Source organism: Dinoponera quadriceps, unplaced genomic scaffold (genome assembly GCF_001313825.1).
Source record: "Dinoponera quadriceps isolate SergipeBrazil2010 unplaced genomic scaffold, ASM131382v1 scaffold2952, whole genome shotgun sequence".
In the NCBI taxonomy this organism is placed as follows: domain Eukaryota; kingdom Metazoa; phylum Arthropoda; class Insecta; order Hymenoptera; family Formicidae; genus Dinoponera; species Dinoponera quadriceps.
Genome location: NW_014557517.1, coordinates 1 through 21,408, shown reverse-complemented (window position 1 = coordinate 21,408; position 21,408 = coordinate 1). Strand labels below are relative to the sequence as shown.

At 45.8% G+C, this 21,408-nt stretch overlaps 3 protein-coding genes across 5 annotated transcripts; 1 reads left to right on the top strand and 2 right to left on the bottom strand.

Annotated features, from left to right (window-relative positions):
- Positions 1-318: 318 nt before the first annotated feature.
- Positions 319-2,673, bottom strand: LOC106749289 (glutaredoxin-C4-like). 3 transcript variants are annotated; one of them, XM_014628602.1, is made up of 3 exons: positions 2,522-2,673; positions 810-950; positions 319-652 (listed from the first exon to the last, which is right to left on the bottom strand). In XM_014628602.1, exons 2-3 carry the CDS (start codon positions 939-941, stop codon positions 455-457), a joined length of 330 nt encoding a protein of 109 aa, XP_014484088.1. In that variant the 5' UTR covers positions 942-950; positions 2,522-2,673; the 3' UTR covers positions 319-454. The 3 variants fall into 3 exon arrangements, with proteins under 3 accessions (XP_014484088.1, XP_014484089.1, XP_014484090.1); XM_014628603.1 differs by having other exon boundaries at positions 810-931; positions 2,522-2,672; XM_014628604.1 differs by lacking the exon at positions 2,522-2,673 and adding an exon at positions 2,112-2,462 and having other exon boundaries at positions 810-931.
- Positions 2,674-3,385: 712 nt separating this feature from the next.
- Positions 3,386-14,990, top strand: LOC106749267 (Golgi-specific brefeldin A-resistance guanine nucleotide exchange factor 1). Its single transcript, XM_014628552.1, has 15 exons — positions 3,386-4,008; positions 4,443-4,641; positions 4,865-5,092; positions 5,179-5,285; positions 5,349-5,901; positions 6,336-6,706; positions 6,839-7,016; positions 7,090-7,205; positions 7,294-7,476; positions 7,551-7,886; positions 8,356-8,564; positions 8,680-8,925; positions 9,185-9,683; positions 10,084-12,027; positions 13,033-14,990. Exons 1-15 carry the CDS (start codon positions 3,889-3,891, stop codon positions 13,132-13,134), a joined length of 5,391 nt encoding a protein of 1,796 aa, XP_014484038.1. The 5' UTR covers positions 3,386-3,888; the 3' UTR covers positions 13,135-14,990.
- An 82-nt stretch (positions 14,991-15,072) lies between these two features.
- On the bottom strand, positions 15,073-20,635 carry LOC106749189 (zinc finger CCHC domain-containing protein 24-like; the record flags this gene model as incomplete). The annotated part of the gene is made up of 3 exons (XM_014628375.1): positions 15,073-15,189; positions 16,963-17,127; positions 20,362-20,635. Coding segments are annotated over 3 exons (556 nt in total), but the record flags the coding sequence as incomplete, so codon positions are not given.
- Between the last annotated feature and the right edge of the window lie 773 nt (positions 20,636-21,408).

Below are 21,408 nucleotides of genomic sequence, written 5' to 3'. Positions count from 1 at the left end.
CGTCTGTCATTTTCTGTTTAAGCGGTACAAGCCGACAAATTTTAGCACTTAACGAGTTTTTATTTACGCTCCTACATCGTGAAAATTAATTTTGCTTTATAAACACAAATATAGCCAAAAAGTACAGTTCTTTGCACTGTAAGATGCTCCTTAAACCGTTTCACTGGCATTACTCTTATGAAAGTTATTTGAATATTGCCTAAATTTTTTGTAAAGCTTGAAGTCCCCTACTTCCCTATTTTATCATAACGTGTGCAATACTCACACGATTTATCCTATAATTATCATTAATTTAAATGATAGGGTAATTGAAATTGATTCAGCTTGGATCGGTATATTTATGTCGACAAAATAACAGTATTTTATTAATTTGATAATAAAATCGAAATAAAATTAGACTGAACACGTTATTTGCGTCGTATTAAGTATTGCGTTAAGTAAATGCGATTCATCCTCAAAATTTCTTTAAAAGCTCGCCGTTCTCGTGGAGTTTTCTCACGTCGGTACCGCCACCCAGGCACGTCCCGTTGAGGAATACCCTGGGCACTGTCCTGGCACCTGTCATTTCGCCCAGCACACTTTGTATTTCGTCCGCGTCTTCCCTGCCGTCCAGTTCTATCGCCATGTAAGTTTTGTTCAACGAGTCAAACACCTGCAAGGATGCGCGTTCAAAATGACTAATTATACGCGTAAGTGCCGGATGAAATCGACATATTGATAGCTACTTTTGATCCCATCTCAAAGAGCGAGATGGCATTTTTCGGTCATTTGTAAGCGTTGAAGCGAAAGGATCGCGACGCTACGCTCACCTGTTTCGCCATTTTGCAGTACGGACAGGTGGACTTGGAGAATATGACGACCGATTCCTTGGCGATGGCTTGCTCGATGAATTCCCGTGCCGAAGTCATGGTTACTTTGCGCGTACTGGAAACTGAACCCATTCTATTGAGCTGAAGGGATCATTCGTTCGATTACGCCTCGAAGTCACGACCACCTCGCACGTGAGCGTTAGTCACCGACTTTATTCGAGCATTCGGCGAGAACGAACACATGGGGACGATGGAATTTCATGCAGGAATTTACACTGTATACGTTCATATCTCAACACGGATGTTGGACATTCAACGAACAACTGCTCCTCTGAACGCATGCGTTGTGCGATTCATTCGCGAGCGACGACGATTTTAATTCGTGATGCAAAATCGTCGCTCTTTCCGCCGTGGAATAAACGAGGATGCGCCTCGAATTGAACCTTGGCCGAATGCAAATCTTTCTTTCCTTACGGGGACAGGGGGATCTCCATAATCTCTAGAAGGGATATCGGCTGCGCGTCGCTAAGATAAGAAGATAAAAAGACCGCGCAGTCTTAAAAACCTACAGTCCTAATGTTAAACAACTCGATCGAATGAATTTCCTCGACTGACGGTCGCATTTACGTCGCGTTAGAACGGAACGGCCGCATTTCAACAGAACGTTTAGTTTACAACCATTGGAGCTGTTTTTCTCTGCATTGAGATTAGATTATTTCTCCATATCTTTCGTTGCGCATGGTTGAGCCAAGGAAATACACAGGACATGTCTTCAGCTTCTTCTAACGTATCTGCTAGCTTCAATTCTTTCAGTTTCTCTTTTTAGATTTTCTTATCCTTCCAAAGAATGTACCACAGTTCGGCTTCGTTGTAAAAATTCAAATTAAGATTGAAGGCTTCGGTAGAAGCTGTATCTAAAAGAACAATCCTAACATGATTGATAAAACTTGCAACAGTTGGGAAATAAACGTTTCGCTAAGCGTGGTCGAGAAGTACCTTCCATTTAGCGACGAGAATCGGCACAGGCATCATTCTATCTTCATCACGTCATTGAATACAGAGAGAGACAAAACGATGCTGGTGTCGACTCGTGTCATTAAACGGAGAATCACCGATGCGTTAACCGAGCATCGCGTCCAAAGTTCACGCGCGCGATTTGCAAGGCACACGTCACTCGTACGGTATCGACACGCGGCGTAAGTAACCTAAATAAATCCCGAAGCAGCTGTGTCTTTCGTCGTTATTTTTCATCAGAGAGAGAAAAAGAGAAAGAAAGAGAGAGAGAAGAGCGGCCATTTTAACCTGTCAATGGACATTCCACACACGATCGAATATCTGCTTTACTACAGCTAATCTGACACTCGACGTGCGATCACAATGACGACATCACGTCCCGGAGATGCGTCTCGTCGCAGTGCCACCGAGGAAAGATGACGTCTGTCTCGAGTCCACTGCCACGAGTGTTCCAGTCAACGGACAGAAATAACGATCTCTGTCATCTTCGCATCGCAAATTCGCGCGAACTTGAGTGCGTCCCATCTGGATCGCATATGCATACGTACACACACATGCACACGACGAATCTTATTTCAATAAAGATTGATATCTACGATTTTATGCAAAGAATACACGTGGTTGCGGGAGGGGGGAATCGGGGGAACGAACGTCAAGAGATACTTGAGAATGTCAACGAGCCACTTCACCTTGCTTACCTTCAACTGCCGATAAACAGTTTCTTAGAAAACAGCCGCAAGAGGCTACGAAGATCCAACGAAAAAACCATACAGAAACGCTGCAGCCGCGTGACTAAACTAATAGTGGTTTTCAACGCTCGTCTTCTTCGGCAAACGTTAGAGCTGTGTTCTTTTTAGCGAAGCTCACGCGCGCGCTGTAAGCGTCGTTCTATCTCTGTTGTTCATCGCATGCTAAAGGAAGATAGAACGCTTCCACCGCATGAGCGTCCAAAAGAACGCAGCCCACTGGTCTGTTTTCTATTTCTGCACTGATTGTACTAAATCCAAGAAGTGTGTACTAAAGTGTATTCTATTACAGAACTGGAATATCGATTAATTTTCCCCTACGGCGGAAACCCCGTAAAAAGTGAAAACTCTAAATGTTTTCGAATTAGAAAATCGACACTTTTCACGTGTTCACGGCAGAGAAGAAGATTCAAGATCAATCTTCAGGAAGTTATTTTCTTCTCCAACGTGTACTTGTGAACAATTTTCTCATTTGGAAACATTCGGAACTTTTGCTTTTCACGTTTTCTCAGACACTCGAGAAAAAATTTTCTATATATGTATAATTAGATATAATTATAGGTGCAAAAGGCGTCATACATAAAATATGTTGATGTATAAAAACATATATATAATTATATATAATCATATATGGTTGTGTATTTTTATATACGGATATATTCTGCATATAATTACATATGAGAAATTCTTTCCCAGGCAGTTGAACAACTGTTCAATTCTACAGTTGCGACGTAGCTCGTCATATTATCATTTCCCTATTTAGAGCGTACTTTATGCACTTACTTCACCCGTCCGTTCCCGCCTGCACTAATTCAGTCCTAGTGCAGCCCCGGTGCAGGAATGGAAAACAAACTTTACGTCTGACGCACACGACTCGCGTGTCGCGAGCTGTCGGCCGTCTGTTTCTCCTCCGTCGCGCTGAAAGTTAAACACATAGAGAGCATCACCGGGCGATAATAAACTTATTCGCGGATTCGACGAACGACCGGTTGTGTAAGGGGGGTGAGAGGGAAGAGGGAACTCGAAGAATCGCAAGGACACGCGGCAAGTGCGGCCGAGAACGCCGACGATTACGTCACTTGTGTCGACAGTGGCGCGTATCGACTAATCGAAACGTCACTGCTCTAATCCCGCGAGACTCATGGGTCGACGGGCGGTCGTTGGCGGCGGTGGTCGATGATTATCGCGTTGGAAGTGACCCACCTGACGTGACGGTGAGCTCTCGGCGGCTCCGAACGTCGCCAATTGTCGTCCGACCGCGCGCGCGCGCTAGTAAGGGCTCGCGAATGATGGCGTAACGACGAGGAAGCCGCGTCGAGATGAACCGAACAGCGAGGTCCGCGGGCCCCAGGGGTGGCCTCTACGTCGTCGAAGGCGAGGTCTGCCTCCTGGTGACGGCGATGCGACGAGGCGCCCGATGGTCGTCGCACTCCCATCAGGTTAGGTCGTCCGTCTCGTTTCAGACGACATTAACGAGACACTGTGTCGTCCTCGAGCTTGCATTTTCCCGTGTTTATATTTATTTTGCTGGCTGTTCGATCTTCCGACCGAGGCTGCTCCCGTCCTCGACATTTTTCGGGACAAGATAAAGCTCAGAGTTTCGTGAAAGCCTTGGTGTAATTTCTGTTGTACCTGATGTGAATACTGTGATGGATATCAGCTGTGTCTTCTGTCATTTTTTCTTTTATTTCCAAGATATCCCTAACAATCCATATGGATCTGGGAGAACAACCCGTTCCTTAGATATATCGCCACGTTGGTTGTTCCGAGATCATTTTAACTGACTGCGAGATATCAGATATACAGTTGATATGAAGCCGCAAAAAGAATCGATTGACATTGTGGTGAATCTCGAATGTTTCTTGCATTCCAGGATGACGATCAGGATACTCTCATAAAGGGCTTGAACACTTTGAAGGAGGCGCTGAACGAGCCGAGAGATCTGTCTCAGTTGAAACCTGGAGTTTTCCTCGCTCCCTTCCTGGAAATTATAAGATCAGAGGAGACCACAGGGCCGGTGACCAGCCTGGCGCTGTCTGCTGTTAACAAGATCATTTCTTACGGTCTTGTTGGTTAGTCTCGCATGGCTCTAGAATTATTTGGTCTGTTCTTTTCAGCCGAACTGGCTGCACTCGTTGAAGAAATTTGCACACACTGAAGCGCGATAATCTCACGTGTACACTTTACACACTTCAATGTGTGTGTAGATTTTTTAACCTCAGTGCAGCCGGTTCGGCTGAAAGGAACAGACTATATATATAAGTATATAGTGTCTCAATATATTTTGTTTTCTAGATTTCAATCATCCCGCGATAGCATCCTGCGTGGAGGCAATCGCCGATGCGGTCACGCACGCCCGATTCGTGGGCACCGACGCGTCCGGCGATGGGGTGGTCCTCATGCGAATCCTTCAGGTTTTGCGCGCCCTCATGCTGTCACCCGCCGGCGACTACCTCTCCAACGAAAGTGTATGCGAGATTATGCTGAGTTGTTTCAGGATATGCTTCGAAACACGGCTCAGCGGTAAGTAGCGTCGCGCGTAGAATCGGCCATTTCTGCCGACGAGTCACGAGCGCATCGTAGTAACAATGGAGGTGTCTCTCTCGTAGAAATACTCAGGAAAACGGCGGAACACTGTCTGAGGGACATGGTGCAGCACTTGTTCACCAGATTGCCGCAGTTCGTCGACGATACCAGAGCTCTGCCGAATATGAAGGTAGGTCCCGACTTAAAATAATACGTGCATATTTCGATGAGAGAAGAGTCACACGTTCCACAGAAAATGAGAACGAACAGTATGGAGAGTACCCGAAGCAAGAACCGGAAGCACAAGAGCTACATAAAGCAGAAGTCCAAGTCCGCCACGGACGACGTCGACGACAAAGAGCCGCATATCCTTAGCTCGGTCGACGGAATACGAGCTGCCGGGCACCTGGCTAGCACCCCCGTCTCGCCGGTCGGGAATATTGTCGACATGCAGGGGTCCTTGGATCACGGGAGTGCCGATAAGAACGAGGACGAGAAAAGCGACGGGAAGGTGAACAGTGGCAAAGACAACGGTGGTAAGAACGAGTGCGGCAAAGCGGTGGATAACCAAGAAGCGAGCAAGAAGCAGGAAGACGATAAGGAAGCGAGCAGCAGAGAAGTTAGCGGCGAGGTAGAGGCAGCGAGCGAGGCGAATAGCACTTCTGAGAGCGCCGACGCGGAGAGTAATAAAGCTGCACCTCGCGAAGAAACCAAAAACGCGGGAAAGGAAGACACGTCTGAACAGAGGAGCGCGGCGAACGACGCGACCGAATCCTCCGCCAAACAGTCCGTGTCAGAGAGTCAAGGTATTATCTGTTGTTTCCGTTTATATCATTAATTTCTTGTGAAAGTTAATGAAAAGATGATCTCTTAAATTACGAGGATTAAATTATTGAGATAGTTTCTTTTATGAAACATAGTCTTGTAAAGTAAATTTCTTATATTAGATTTTGTAAATAAATTTTCAAGTAAATCTTTCTGGACAAATGTTTTATTTTATAGGATTTTATAATCGGTTTTTAAATAAACCTCAGTGATGATATTTTACAGGTTGATGAACGAAAACAAAATGAAAGAAAAAGTAAAATAATTACAAAGTATTTCTTATAAGAGATAATCTTATAAATTTCTTACAAGACTTTATAAATGGATTTTATAAGTGAATTTTTCTCGTTTCATGAGATTTTATAATAAATTTCTAAGTAAATTTTATTAATAACTTTCTGTGATAATTGTGCAGGTGACGAAGATAAGAGCATTGACTTGACGCAGTCTCCGGTGGGCAGCGTGGAAGATCTGTCCATTGACGAGACCACGTCCAAGACTTGCAAGACGAAGGAGCCGGAGCAGATAGAGGAGTACGTGAATACTCAGGGTGTTCGTTTCATGCCGCTGCAACAACGCGCACCGTACGGCGCATTATGCGTGCGGGAGCTGTTCAGGTTTCTCGTCTCCTTGTGCAGCCCCCTCGACAAGCAGAACAACGAAATCATGACCCACCTGGGTCTCAGTTTGCTGCAAGTGGCGTTGGAAATCGCCTCCGACGCTCTTTCCAATTTCTCGTCGTTACTCGCCCTCGTGAAGGACGACTTGTGTAGAAATCTCATCTTGGTGAGGGAAGAAACTTGATTATAATTATAATAATAAATTATATAAAATTATATTTAATATATCGTTTGCAAATGCAGGGACATCGCGTTGTTATCTATTTTATGGAAACATCATAACTGTTTTGTGTTTCAGCTACTCGGAACAGACAGACTGTCGATCCTTGCCGTAGATCTTCAAGTATCATTCCTGCTATTCGAATCGCAAAGGGAGCATCTGAAATTCCAATTCGAGCACTACCTAACGAAATTAACGGAGATAGTGAATTCAGAATCTAATAAGATATCCTACGAGCAACGGGAGTTGGCGCTTGGTGAGACTTTCAATTTTGAAGTGCGTGTGAGATGAATACAGGCGATATAAATCTTTATCTTCATAATCCACAGAGGCTATAGTTAGATTGTGGAGAATACCCGGCTTGCCCGCTGAGTTGTATCTGAATTACGATTGCGGGCTTTATTCTACGAACATGTACGAGGAACTCATGAAGATGTTTTCCAAGGTACACGTCGTTCCTCGCGTGAATATTCATACTTGTGTATGTCTGCGATACGAAGGGATCTCACGTTTCGTGAAACATTCCCTTTCAGAACGTGTCCGTGCCTACAGCCGGCATGTACAGCATGCAGTTCATCTCCTTGGATGCGATATTAATGCTGGTCGTCGGCATGGAGATCCGTTGCAAGGGCAAGTCGTGCAAGCCGTCGCGCCACGAGGCGTCGCTGAATCTTCCCACGCGCGAAGACCTGCTCGCCACGAAGGCGGACAAACGCGTAGGTGCCCGTCCCCGTGTTGTTTCTGCCGTATAATTCCATGATAAGCAGGACTCGTCGTTTCCTTTTCGCAGTGGCTGGTCCTCGGCACAGAGAAGTTCAACGAGAACCCGCGCGAGGGTATCGCGAAGCTCACCGAGCACGGTCTGCTGGGCGGTACTCCCGGCCAATCGGATCCGGAGAAAGTGGCGAAGCTGCTGCGGGAGAATCCTGGCCTGGACAAGAAGGCGATAGGCGAGTACATCAGCAAGAAGGAGAACAAGAACATTCTCAACTATTTCGTGCACAGCTTCGACCTGAGGAACACCCGGATCGACCAGGCCCTGCGACTTTATCTGGAGTCGTTCCGGTTGCCCGGGGAGGCGCCTCTCATAGCTCTTCTACTGGAGAAATTCGCCGAGCATTGGCACGTGAGTGAGACGCATGCACTCTCTGTTGAACTGCGTTCGGAATGAATAGTAAACAATCTCGAGCTAAATTTAACACATTTCACATGCGCCAAACGGTCCGCACAAATTTCGCCGTTAATTTAACACGAGGTGAATATGTTGAAAAGTATAGCACAAACACTATGTTAATCGACACACTGAAGTATAAAATATGTTATTTTAAAACACACGTTGAATATTAACTCAACGCAAAATATTGAGATAAACACAATACGTTAAAATAATACGTAGGTATGTTAAAAATTTAACGCACAAATTTTAATAAGGATCGATTTGGTGTCTTCACGTTCGGAAGTTATTCATACTCGGAGCGAATCCCCCCCCTCTATTCACTCTGCTCCACCTTCAGAGTGGTATTTCCGAACGCAGCCGTGTTCAAAGCCGGGAGCCGGATTAAGCATTAGAATAACCGAATCGTTATCGTTTCCAGGACAGCAATGGCAGGCCGTTCGCCTCGGCCGACGCTGCCTTTACATTGGCTTACGCGGTGATAATGCTGAACGTCGATCAGCATAATTACAACGTCAAGAGGCAAAACAATCCTATGACCGCCGACGAATTCAAGAGGAACTTGAAGAAGGTGAACGGCGATGCCGATTTCGATCAGGATATGCTCGACGAAATATACACGTCGATTAAGTAAGCATTTGGTTACTTGTACCTACGCGATATTTCCTCAGTATCAGCTCTGATTCACGTCTGCCTTGATCGCAAGTGTCGAGCCATTGCTCACTTCTGTCTGCCGCTTGTTCAGGGGAGAGGAGATTGTAATGCCGGCCGAGCAAACCGGATTGGTGAAGGACAATTATCTGTGGAAGGTTTTGCTGAGGAGAGGTTCCGGGCCTGAAAGCGCGTATTCGAAAGTAGGCAATTCCGGCGATTTCGTCGACAGAGATCTGGCCGAATACGCGTGGGGGCCGATCGTCAGCGCTCTTTGTCGTGCCTACGACAAAGCGCCGGACAGATCGTTGAAGTGCAAAGTGTCTCAAACGTTTCTCAGGTTTGTTACGTATCCTTCATATAATTTTATCACTCTAATTAATATAAATATTATAATTCATAATTATAAAAATTCACTAATTGTATTAACTAGTTAAAATTTCGAAATTATATTAATTATGATTAATAATTACACTATATATATATTTAAAATTAATAATTGTGCTATTATAAATTATATTAATTTTATAATTATAAAAATTATATTAATTATAAACTTACTTTTGTACACCTTGTAATATCCTCTTTTTTTATCACAGTTGCGCGGCGATCAGCGCTCACTACAGCATGTGCAGCGACCTGGACACACTCGTGGTGAGCCTGTGCAAGTTCACCGGCTTGATAACCGGCGGGAAGCCCGAGCAGGTAGTGCAGCACCTCGGCGGGAGTGGGAAATGCCAGCTGGCCGCGCTCACTCTCTTCAAGATCACGCGTTTACACGGGGACGCTCTGCGAGCGTCCTGGAAGAACATCATCGACTGCCTGCAGTCACTCTACGAAGCGAGACTGTTGCCGAAAAACCTCACCGAGGCGGAGGACTTCATCGATCCGTCGGGCAAGATATCTCTGCTTCGGGAGCCGACCACGCCGAAGGTCTCGCCGGGCGATCAAGGGATATTCTCTACCTTCTACTCGTACATCGCGATGGACACGTCGCGGCAGTCGCATCCCGCTGAGGCGACTGTGCGGAAAAAGGCCACGGAGTTTATCGCCAACTGTTACCTCAAGTCGATCATCGAGGAGAGCAAATTCTTTCAGGTGAGTCGTTCAAGCGTGCTGAGCTGCCTTTTCATGCTGATTCTCGATGCTCATTTTGAACGTCAAACTTGCTGCTGGATAGAGAAAAGAGTGTAGCAGTGTCGGATTTTAAAACGTTACAGCGTCAGTCGCGCATAGTGTCTCTCTGAAAATGTTCTATTTTAAAGTAAATATTTCGAAGTAAATATTACGCTGACTCGACACGAATTTATCAACCGAGTCTTCTAAACAACGACATTTTCCTGTATACCAAAGATCAACGATCTTCGGTATTACCTCGTCGGGTGTGCGACGACGTGACGCTGGATTAGAATCCAACTTCTTCGAGGCTGAAATCGGAACGAGGATCAGGTTTTACGTCTCTCGAGTTGGTATCTCCGAGACATTCGTCTGTTTGCAGAGCGAGTCGCTGAATTCCCTCGTCGGCGCCCTGGTGTCGGTGAATCCCAGCGACGAGGACGTGTCTATATTCCTGCTGGAGTTGCTGCTGGAAGTGACCATCCAGAATCGCGACCGGGTGACGTGCATCTGGCCGGTGGTGCAGAGTTACCTGGACCGTCTGTTGACGGTGGCCGCGCGGGAGAACCACCCTTACCTGCTCGAGAGGGTGGCGGTGGGCATGCTGAGACTGGCCATCCGGCTGTTACGCGGCGAGGAGTTCGCGTGTCTCTCTCCCCTGCTGCCCCTCACTCACCTGCCGTCGGCGACGACCTCGCCGTTGGCTCGGCAAATCGCCTACGGGCTGTTCGAGCTCCTGAAGACCGGCGCCGCGAACATCCACAGCGCCGAGGATTGGAAGGTGGTGTTCAGCCTGCTGGAGTGCGCGGGCGCCGGCGCGTTGGCGCCGAAACGCTCCAACACTGTCCTGGACGAGACCGCGAGAGCGTCGGTGTTGGACCCGAGACCGATCAGCCCCGTGCCGGAGTGGGTGCTGGTGTCGCCGACCGGCACCGAGGCGCCCCTCCCGGTAGCCGCGGAGAGGATAATACTGGCTCGCGATCTGCAGCCGCACGACTCGCCGGCGTTCGTCAAATGCTGCGAGAGCCTGAACTTCCTGGTGCGCGACATGGCCCACGTGACGCCCTTCAACTTCGACCTCTGCGTCAACTGCGTGAGAACGTTCGCCGAGGCGGTGCTGCAGTGCGCGGGCAAGCGGAACCGGGTGTGCAGCTCGGCGGAGGAGTCGCCCGGCTATCAGCACAGCCCCGAACAACTGTTGGACCTGATGCACACTCTGCACACCAGGATCGCCCAGGTGTTCCGTTGGTGGGCGGAGGAGGGCACCATCGACGAGGGCATATCCCTGTGGCCGCAGGCCTGGCGGCCCCTGCTGCAGGGTATCGCGCGGCTCTGCTGCGACGCGCGTCGCCTGGTCCGCACCGCCGCGATCACGTGCCTGCAGAGCACGCTGCTGGCCCACGACCTGGCCCAGCTGTCGGCGATCGAGTGGTCCCAGTGTCTCGAGGAGGTGCTCTTCCCGCTGCTGGCCCAGCTGCTGGACCCGATCGCCTCGAACGACCCGATCGGCGTCGAGGAGACGCGCGTCCGGGCCGCGATGCTGCTCTCCAAGGTGTTCCTTCATCATCTGACGCCGCTGCTTACCCTATCCGGCTTCCTGCCGCTCTGGCTCACCGTGCTGGACCTGCTGCGCGCTTACATGCACGCCGACAACAGCGAGCTGCTCTTCGAGGCCATCCCTGAGTCCCTGAAGAACATGCTGCTGGTGATGTCGTCCGCCAACGTGCTGGCGCCGAGCTCCAACCTCTGGGCGCCGACGTGGCGGGCGATCGACGCCTTCCTGCCCAACCTCCGGGCGGAGCTCTTCCCGGAACCGCCGCCGGCCTCGCCCCCGCAGCAGTCCCAGAGCCCGCAGGTTATCAGCTTGGTCGGGCAGCAGCAGCCGCCCACCTTCCCGGGACCCATAGCGCCGCAGCCGGAGAGCGCGTCGCCGACCGACGTCGCGGCGAACGGCCAGGATAACGCGAACACGGACATCCTGCATTCCGTTCCTTTGCCGTCGTTGGTCTTCAATACCGAGGGCAAGGAGCCGCAGCAGGTGATCACTCTGGTCAGCCAACCGGCGCCGAGCGTGTCGAGCCCGGTGGCGGTCCAGCCCGCCGCCCAGACCATCTTCGACATCTGCCACTCGGTGAAGAATTCGGACAAGACGAGCGAGCGGCCGACGTCGCTTCCGGCGTCACCGCCGGCCGAAGAAGACGGAGGGAACGCGACGCGAACGAGCGATCACGGTGAGCTCGCGATGAGACGCTACGAGGAGTGGAGGCAGCAGCAGTATCAGCATCTGCCGGCGGAAAGTTCCTCCTACCGCACGGATCCATCTGAGGTGAATCAATGTCTTGCATCTTGACGGGATCTTACGGAGTCAATCACCCGGGCTGTGATTGGCTCTCGATAAATGCGTTCGCTTTGTGCCTATTGAGAGAGAGAGAGAGAGAGAGAGAGAAATGATGATTTACCGACGTGCACGCCGGGATAACGGGGTGGTGAGTCGTAGACTCGTTAGTTGAGTGTAAAGATGACGTCTTTAAGGCGGCCAGAAGTCGAGGTTTGTCGGAAGACTTGAAGGATTCTGCGGGCAACTCCCGTCTCGAAAGTCGCCCCATACACGCAAAGCCTTGCTTTGTGCTCGCCGATTTGAAGAGTTGAAAGATTCGTAATTGGTTTGTGTGTTTCTCTCGCATCACAATGCTCGCGCAATACTGATTGCGTTAGCATTGGGTTGTTCTTTTATCTGAGAGAAAAATTAAATGACGTAGAACGTAAACGGGTTAAAGATCAGCTGTACAAGAAATATTCACGTATTAACCTATTAAAAGAATTGCCAGGTTAGAACCAGATCACTGTAGCAACGCTACTATCCGGTCACTTAAGTCATTTTTTATCATCTTTTTTCGCCGAAAAGAAAAAAAAGATATATATGTATAGAATTTATTTATCATAAAAATATATAGAATAATAATAATAATCTTTATTAATATATATAAAATATTAATTTAGCAATTAGTTATATTAATTATATAAAACTTTTCAAATCGACGAGCAAACCTGTCGCTAACTTTTCCATGTACGGGCAACTTTACGCGAGCACTTTGTAAACATAACTTTCCGCGCGCGCACTCGGCGCCTTTTTCATCAAGAAATATTCCTGTGACTCGTCTTCATGCGAGTACTCGGTACTTGTCGGTAACGAGAATCACGGCACTGCCGTTCGCAATGTGATCGTACCTCGTCGGGTAGGGGGGAATTAGCTAGCTCTATGCTCGATTAAGTTCCGCGGTGATTACCGGTGGTGAAATGTAACGTAACCGTAAATGTGTTTTGTTTGCAGACGATGACCGTAGATTCTACGGCGGCGACGATGTTTAACTCCGCGGCGTATTTTAGCGAGGATCCCGCGGCGGATCGTCTCTTCGTCGTCACTAATCCTTGACCACTGTATATTCTCTATGTAAATTGTATTGTATAAAATATATTTCTACACCACGCGCGCGTGATCATATTCGCGTAGATGGAGGGGATTTCGCTGTCGCGATTATCCATTACTCGATGAGGGAGGGATGCGAGAAATAGAGACGACGCAGCAATTGTTGTATCTTTGGTTTGTATATTTGTCACTCATATGCAAATAATATATACATGTATGAGGAGCGAGATGGACTCTTCTCGATCCGCGCGCTCACCTGGGATGTGATTTATGTGAATGGGAGGGGGGGGGATACAATGTGACATCATTGACCGCATTGGCCCACATTAACCCCGATGTTACTCCGGCATCCACTTGCACTCGCATTTTGGACACTTGTACTCGCCGAAACAGCGTTTCCTACCCTGCTACGACGTCAGGTTCGTGTGTGTACATATATTGGTGTACATATAGGGAGGAAATATATATATATATATATATATATATATATATACACACAGACACACAGTGTCCCGAAATTGGATTGACAAATTTCGAGTGCCTGTAGAGTCGCCAAAACAAGTAATTTTTATGAATAATCCATGTTCACAAATGAGCCGTTTTGGCACCAGAGTGAATTATTCACAGCGGTTGTTCGAAGTGCTGTCCATTTACATCAGCTTCCCTTATATCTAGCTTCTCTGTAAATAACATTACACACACCTGGAAAACCAGGAAAAGCCGTGAAAATTCTTTATGTCAGGGAAAATCCCGGAAAAGTCGGGGAAAGATATAACAATCTGGACAATTCTTAACTTTGCTCACAATTCCCTGAAATGCTCCCAACCGTATTCGTTTTTGCAATAGTCATTTATTTTTCGTTAGCTTGAATTTGCATTCAGGATTATATTATGTTACTGAATTTTCAACTTTGTGTTGCTTCCAATTACCCCTCTTGCAATCCCTACTTCTAAATATTAAAGTTTAAGATTACACATTGCTCATGGGAAATTCTCCACTGTCATCTGGAAGAACATGGGAAAGTCGGGGGACTTCAAAATTCATTTTCCGCGGCAAACCTGAAAGTGCCTATCGGCCAGTTCGTCAAGAAGAAAAATGTCCACTTTGAAAACGAGTTTTCTGATAAACGATAAAGAAACTCCGCGACACGCTGAATTTGTGATATGATAACATACAATACAAATCCCACGTGTTTGAACATCCCCAACAACTTTCAGTTTGATAAAACAATTTTTACCAATGTCTCTTATCAAGAGATAGAACAATCCGAAGAAAAACTGCCGATAACTTTGTATTGAAAAGTAAATGGTCAACACTTGGAAGAACTGCTGTAAATCCGCTCTAGTGGGATAGGTTTGTCGGTAAAAATTACTCGTTTCGGCACGGGCGCCGAAGTTCGTCAGTCCGATTCCGGGACATCCCGAATATACGTAACATTACAGAAATAAATATACATATATATATATATATTTATTGTACATATAAATATGTATTTATACACACACATACATGATTCCACAATCATGGTTCGCATTATCGAACCTCGCATAATCCTTGGTAGTGACAACGCGATACACTCCTCGGCGTGACTGTCGGCGCTCACAGTATCGTACTATTAGTTGAACTTCAACATCGTAGACGGGAGGGATTTCTCTCGAACCGTCAAGTGTGCGAGCCGAATTGTGAATTTGAGCTTGACTTATTATACAAAATTCGCTATGCAGAGAGAGCTCGTTTCTCCGGATTTCCGTCGTGCAATTCTTACGTTTCCTCGACTCGATATGTCGACGTCGTCGTCGTCAGTATGTACATGCGCAAATAATACATCGAACAATAAAGTACGGATAGGCACGTGCACCAGACATGCTCGCACAGACTCCTCGAGACGGCAGGATATCACCGTGTCCTCGAATACGCCGTTGTGCTTTTTATCGAAGTCCCGATTCACAACTGGTCGCGTCTACAGTAATAACCGAGCGTCTTGCACTTCTGGCAAAGATGCTGGGGGTGGACCTTGCTCTGATCAGATACGTCCAACCCGTCGGGTTTCTCCAGGGGTCTCTGGAAAGCAATTGCGTGAGGTTTTACTGCGTCTGCTCTTCGAGAAGAACTGCGAGAGAGAAAGAGAGAGAGAGAGAGAGAGAGTCGCGTCCCGGCTAATTCAACATTCCGTTCCCGAGTTCTCTGTTTCTTTCCGCGGAACCCAACGCGATCAGCGACATTGTACACTTCGGTATTGTTATTTATATATATATATATATTGTTGATACAATTAATAATATTATTAATATCACCGACACGAGTTGTTGAGTTAATTACGTTGATCCGAGCGTGACGATCGTAAGTGACGAGCGCGAAGCTGAGACGCGCGGCGATTCTTGGACCGTAATCGGCCTCTCTTCGCGCGCGGCTGACGTTTAATTATAATAGGAACCCGCGAGAACGCCTTTTCGGTGCCGTAACGATTACGGGTGACTCCGTCCGGGTATTTCTGCACATACACCGGGGGCGGCACGAGCGAGCGAGCGAGCGAGCTGGTGAGCGAATGAGCGAGCGATTATGCGACTATAATTAGCTTTCGCCGGTTTACACGATATTTCGCTCTCGGCCGCGTAATATCCCGAGAACTGGACGCCACCAAGAGCGTTCTTCCGCGGGCTCCGCTCTAACGAGCGTCCCGGAAGGGACGAGCGACGGGTCTCCGCTCTCCCCCGTCCGGCTTCTTTTCTCATCACCGTCGGAGAGCAACGCGTTAATTATAACGCTGCTACTGTTTACAATCGGGAGTTTTTTTTCTTTCTTTTTTTTTCGGTAAGCAAAAGGGGTCGTCGAAGACCCAATCGATTCTCCGATTGTGAATTCTAGAATAATTGGTAGGACGTTAATATTCAGTTGCTCGTCTTCGAGTAAAAACGAAGTAGAACACGCTTTTAGATTCTCAACGACCCACTTTGACCACGTAAGTATTTTTGCATTAATAATTTGGATTTTTTGTGTTTTGTATGCTTTCGATGCTAATTTCAACGAATATATGAAAGATTTCCAAAATGCTTTTAAAATAGATTTTTCTTTGTAAATAAATTTTTGTTTTACATATTTTTTTTTTTTAATAAAAAACTATGTATTGCTGTGCATTGTACAAAGTGTACTGGACGTATTATTGTATACACTGTGTTATATAAATATTTGTATTCTTTGTATTTTCCATTTCACACTAATTTTGATCAGGCTTAAACTGAATTTGATAATGAATTTGCTATAAAAATGATCTTATTTTGTTTTTCTGGAATAAGACTTTATTTTCTTCCTCACGGAATCTTCGTTCATACAATTCAACTTTTTGGAGTCTACACCATTACGCAATTTTTTCTAAAGTACATAACTTTAAATAAAACAGCCTAATAAGGTTTTTTATTCTCTTTCATTCATACAAGTCATGAATTTTTAACTGAAATCCAGTTTTCTCGGTCTCCGATTTCAATCTGTAAAGAATAAGTGAGATGCAATCCGGCTTCTACGATCGCAGGGACTTGTCACTAAAGCTTTCACAGACATACGAGAATTTTTTCAGATTTCCATACAATCCGGAGCAGTGTGAGGGCATGCGTTCCCCTCAGGATTGCCGCGGGAAGTGATAAATTCAACATTGCCGTGAAGTGACTTTCCCCAGTCTGCTTATGACGATTAACTGAATCGAAGGGAACTGTGAGAACCGTTCGTGGGATCGACGTGGATTCCACATCGATCGCACGCGTGATGTTCTCATCGGGTAGATGAGAACGGGGTGAAGAAGAGCAAGAAGGGCGATATCCCTCTCTCGATCGGCGCGCTCACCTGCTTATGGGGGAACACGTTAATGTGACATTTGATGCATTCCTGGCCCATATTGGCCCAGCTGTTGCCCGACATCCACTTGCGCTTGCATTTGGGACACTTGTACTCGCCGAAACAGCGCTTCTTACCCTGGTACGGCGTGAGGCCATCCCCCCTCGGTCGTGCCTGCAGAAATTACGTGAGATTTCAGTTTCCTATTCGCATCGGCGTCGTCGCCGCCGTCGTCGTCGTCGCCGTCGGCGCCGTCGCTGCCCGCAGCCGTCGTCGCGGACGTCGTCGTCGCCGCCGTCGCCGCCGCCGCAGACGCCGATGTTAACTGCCTGGGCACAAAATGCAGTCCGGCTGAACAATTGCATGAGTCACTCGGGGTCCAAGCAAGTGTGCACGTACGCGTGTGTCGCGGGTATCGCCGCCGTGGTAGTCGTTGTCGTCGTCGTCGGTTCTCACTCGATTCTCTCGCGTCGCGTTTCTCAACGTCTGCATCTCCGTTCCACCCCACGCGAGGGGGAGAACCCGCGTGACAAGCTCCTTTTCTAACAGCCTAACTTGCTTTCCGAAAATGTCCCAGAAGATTTCTTGAGCAGTCATTTCAAAATTACCGGCGACACCTCAGATGGAACAGAACCTGGTAAGCGAGGAATCATTAACGCGATATTGTTACGATGATATTTTATAACACGTAACGTTCCCGGGGGAAAAATTTTATATGTAACCATATAAAATGATATATAGACATATAAAGATAAAATTCGTGTATAATCATTTTTTCCCAGGTCTCTCAAATATGTTGTTCTTAATGTTGTTGTATACAATGTTTTTGTTGACAATATTTCGCCGAGATGTTAAAAATAATATTTCTACATTATGATTTCCGAGGAAAAAATTCTTCATATAATTATGTATTTTTATATACGGACATTTTATACATGACGCCTTATATATAATTATGTACATTTATATATAATTATATATAACTATATATGATTATATCTAACTATATACATATGGAAAACTTTTCCCCGGATTTAGAAATATCATATTTTCAAGTAACAGTTTAAGAACATTTATAAAATATTACGTCAAAATATTTATAAGATCCACATAAAATAAAAGATATTTCAAAAGATCGATTTGATGTTTCTTGTTTACTGGGAAAATAACGATGACGTCAAAATGACGAGGGAATAATCGGGAAATGAGTTTTCACAGTCATTTTCTCGTCATTTCGATCATCGTTATCGTCGCTTTCTGTTCTACCTGGGCATTTGTCAATTCGAAATGTGCCAGACTCCGACGCGCGCGCACGTTTGACTCTTTTTTTCCCAAGCGCGGCGCACTTTTATATCTAATTCGCCGGCTGCGCTCTATTATTCGATCGACAGCAGATAAGGATGATTGATAAAGACTGTGTAAAGTCCGATAATTCTCTTTTTTTTCCAGCTGTATCGCGAACGCTGACTCACGGATTTTAACAAAGTATACACGCGAGATAATCGCGCGGAACACCCGCGACACGTACGTACACGTTGCCCGTGGTTTTAAGGAGGACTCTTAAATCGTTATTCCGCGGAAAATAGTTCAGTGGTATTAATAGGCATTCCCTATTACCTCAGCATTGCTGTGGCTGTTCTTATAACAATAGCGAAACGGCATCTTCTATATCTGCTTCGCGATTGATCGCGCTTACCAAGCGATATTTGCGCGCTTTATTGTCACGCCTGTTCACGTTATTAGCAAATACTCGCGGATCGCGGCGCGTGGAAGAAATTTAATTTAAATTCGAAAACGGAAAGGTCGAAGGTAAAACGTCGCCAAGTATCCAAAACCCGCCGAACAACAATAATAATAATAATTTTATATTTTGCGCGGATAATACATAGTAGAGCTCGTAAAAATCGATAAACCACTGTTTAATTGATAGGACAAACATTGAGGTTATATTGTGTGCGGAATAGGATTGTTTGATTAAATTTTTAATTACTTCAGTTTTAATCGAGAATAAGAACGTCAAAAGTCAACTCTTTAACGAGGCAAAAGCAGAGATAGGATGACAATGTCGTTATCGGTTTAAGGGGTTCTTGTAGATAATACGCAATCAATTATTCCCTTCCACACAGTTAATAAAAGCCAAATAATAATTCATGATCAACGGTTAATCGGATTGCCTCAGTTGTTCGAATATTGTGATTAACCAACAGAAAAGAAAAACAATTATGCATTATCTTTTATTTTTCTCATTTTATATTGTAAGCAGCCCGCAATAATCGTATAATATTAATGAATTATCTTAACTAATATAAAAAAAGTCAAAGTTAATGCATCTTAAATTGAGTTTAAATAAAAAAAAAAGTTAGCTCACTTAAAATCAACTAAGTTAATTTAAAAGTTGTTAACCCCTTGACTCAACTTTTAATTGAGTAACTAGTTACCACCCAACCCTGAAAGTAACGCATGCAAAGATCGAAATCCAAATCGAGGTCGGGACGGACGAGAATAGTGTGAAATCAAAGAAAGGAATTTGGGGGAGCAATTTCGAATTAGCCCGCGACAAATTCCGAGAGCATCGTTTCGCGAAAAAGAGGAGCGCGATCACGCGAGCGAGGTTCTACCGGCGCTTTATTCGCGCGGGCCTAATTGGCTCACCCTCATCGAGCATACCGCGATGATTGGACGTGTGACGTCACGTGTCCCAGAGACATGCTATTTGTTGTGTCAATTAACGCTCAATTGAGGGCCGCGCATCACGCCGTTGCATCGAGGCACGCGCGTCGTTTACGGCTGCATCTTGAAATTTACCGATCTCTCTCTCTCTCTCTCTCTCTCGACGATTACTTCGCGTTCGATGGAGATTTGCCGCCATATCGTTTCTCGAGAGAGAGAGAGAAGTAAATGAGAGGAGGCTATATAAAGCACGTCAAGCACGGCCCTTTCGAATTCAAACGTGGAAAGGCAAACGGGAGCCTCACCGCAAATATCCCGGTAACACAATTCATTGGGGCAACATCCGCCACAAATTGGACCCTAATATTAGCTCGCGCTTCTAAAGTAGACACGCTTTGCGTTTAATATTGAATTCCAAACATTTCAATCGATATACGGGGTGAGGCGATAACTATTATTAGCTTGAATATTCCCGTTATTTTTAGAGATGCGGAAATATTCTCGCTGCACGATATGCTGCAATCAGTCAGGAAGTGATAAGAGCGTGCTTCAGGAATTCAACGATCGCGATGTCGCATCGATGTAAACGGACGTCACCTGGAGCACCTCTTTACGACGTATCAAAAGAAGGGAGAGCGTTCTTCTTGGTGAAATCACGGAGAATCGAAGGATTTTGGAACATGCCCGGGGATTCTGAAACGTGCCGAAGATTTTCAATTTTCACGAGAAAGTACCGACCTGCGGACAATCTTTGATGTAATGGCCTTTCCTGAAGCACAAGTGACACAGGTACGTCGGCGGGGGTCTCCTGTACGTTCTTCTGTCGACTACAGTCAATTCGTTAAATTGTTCCGTCAGGTCTGCGACGCTTTCTATCGTGTTACTTCCCACAGGCCTGACAGGTCTGGACGGGCTCTGCTGCAGGTAAGACGTCACCCCCGGGAAATTGTTCCAGAGGGCAGGCGGCAAGGTATTCTGAATGCAGAATCCGAGAAAATTAAAAGTTTTCCACCTTTACCTTCGACCCGTATTCGAAATATATTAAGCTCCATAGATAAATACCGTAAAGTCTTCGAAGCATTAGTGAAATTGATATTAAAATGTTGAGAAAGTGAAATCTTACGCGAGATATGACAAAAATCACTTTCTTGTAAATATCTTAACGTAGAAGAATTTCTACAACGCAAGCCCAGACTGTATTATATAAGGTAATGCTTAACGTGAAAGTTCCGACATCTGCCGAGATTCAGGAACGATTGAAAGATAGGGCTAAATGCACATGACAGAACTATCGATGGTGAAGATGAAAGTTAAAAAAAAATAATTTTCCTCCATTTAGAGGAAGAGTTTGACGACGAAAAAGTTTCGAGACAAAAGTCCACGTTTCAGAACTCCTTCAGGGGTTCCTCCTCGATCGTTAAGAAAACGATAAAAGTTCATAATAGGGAAGGCAGTTTCGATCGGTTTAACCTTGACCATCAAGATTATTGGCCTAACATTCGAAACATTTTAATCGTCGTGGTTTACCAAAAAGTCACTAACAAAAGAAGTTTGAAGAAGTAGATCGAATTTTTCAGCAACATACGAAAGAGGTAAATAAATGAACGAAAGAAAATCCTTACATCTCTCATGACGCTCTCGTATGCGAGAGATAAAGATATGCAGCAACATTGCAAAGTAAATCAAAACAAACAGTGTGTTTCAGCTTGTACATAAATATTGCTACTGTCTCTATCGTCCAAATTTTTCGTCTGAGTTAACAAGTCTATCGTGTACTAATATTAA

What these genes read in the sequence shown, in the direction of transcription:
- LOC106749267 (XM_014628552.1), top strand. Translation starts at nt 3,889, where the DNA reads ATGAACCGAACAGCGAGGTCCGCGGGCCCCAGGGGTGGCCTCTACGTC. An exon ending in CCACGAAGGCGGACAAACGC is followed by an intron (nt 7,477 to 7,550) that starts GTAGGTGCCCGT and finishes TCCTTTTCGCAG; the next exon opens with TGGCTGGTCCTCGGCACAGA. An exon ending in AATTCGCCGAGCATTGGCAC is followed by an intron (nt 7,887 to 8,355) that starts GTGAGTGAGACG and finishes TATCGTTTCCAG; the next exon opens with GACAGCAATGGCAGGCCGTT.
- LOC106749289 (XM_014628602.1), bottom strand. Translation starts at nt 941, where the DNA reads ATGGGTTCAGTTTCCAGTACGCGCAAAGTAACCATGACTTCGGCACGG. An exon ending in ACTGCAAAATGGCGAAACAG is followed by an intron (nt 653 to 809) that starts GTGAGCGTAGCG and finishes GCATCCTTGCAG; the next exon opens with GTGTTTGACTCGTTGAACAA.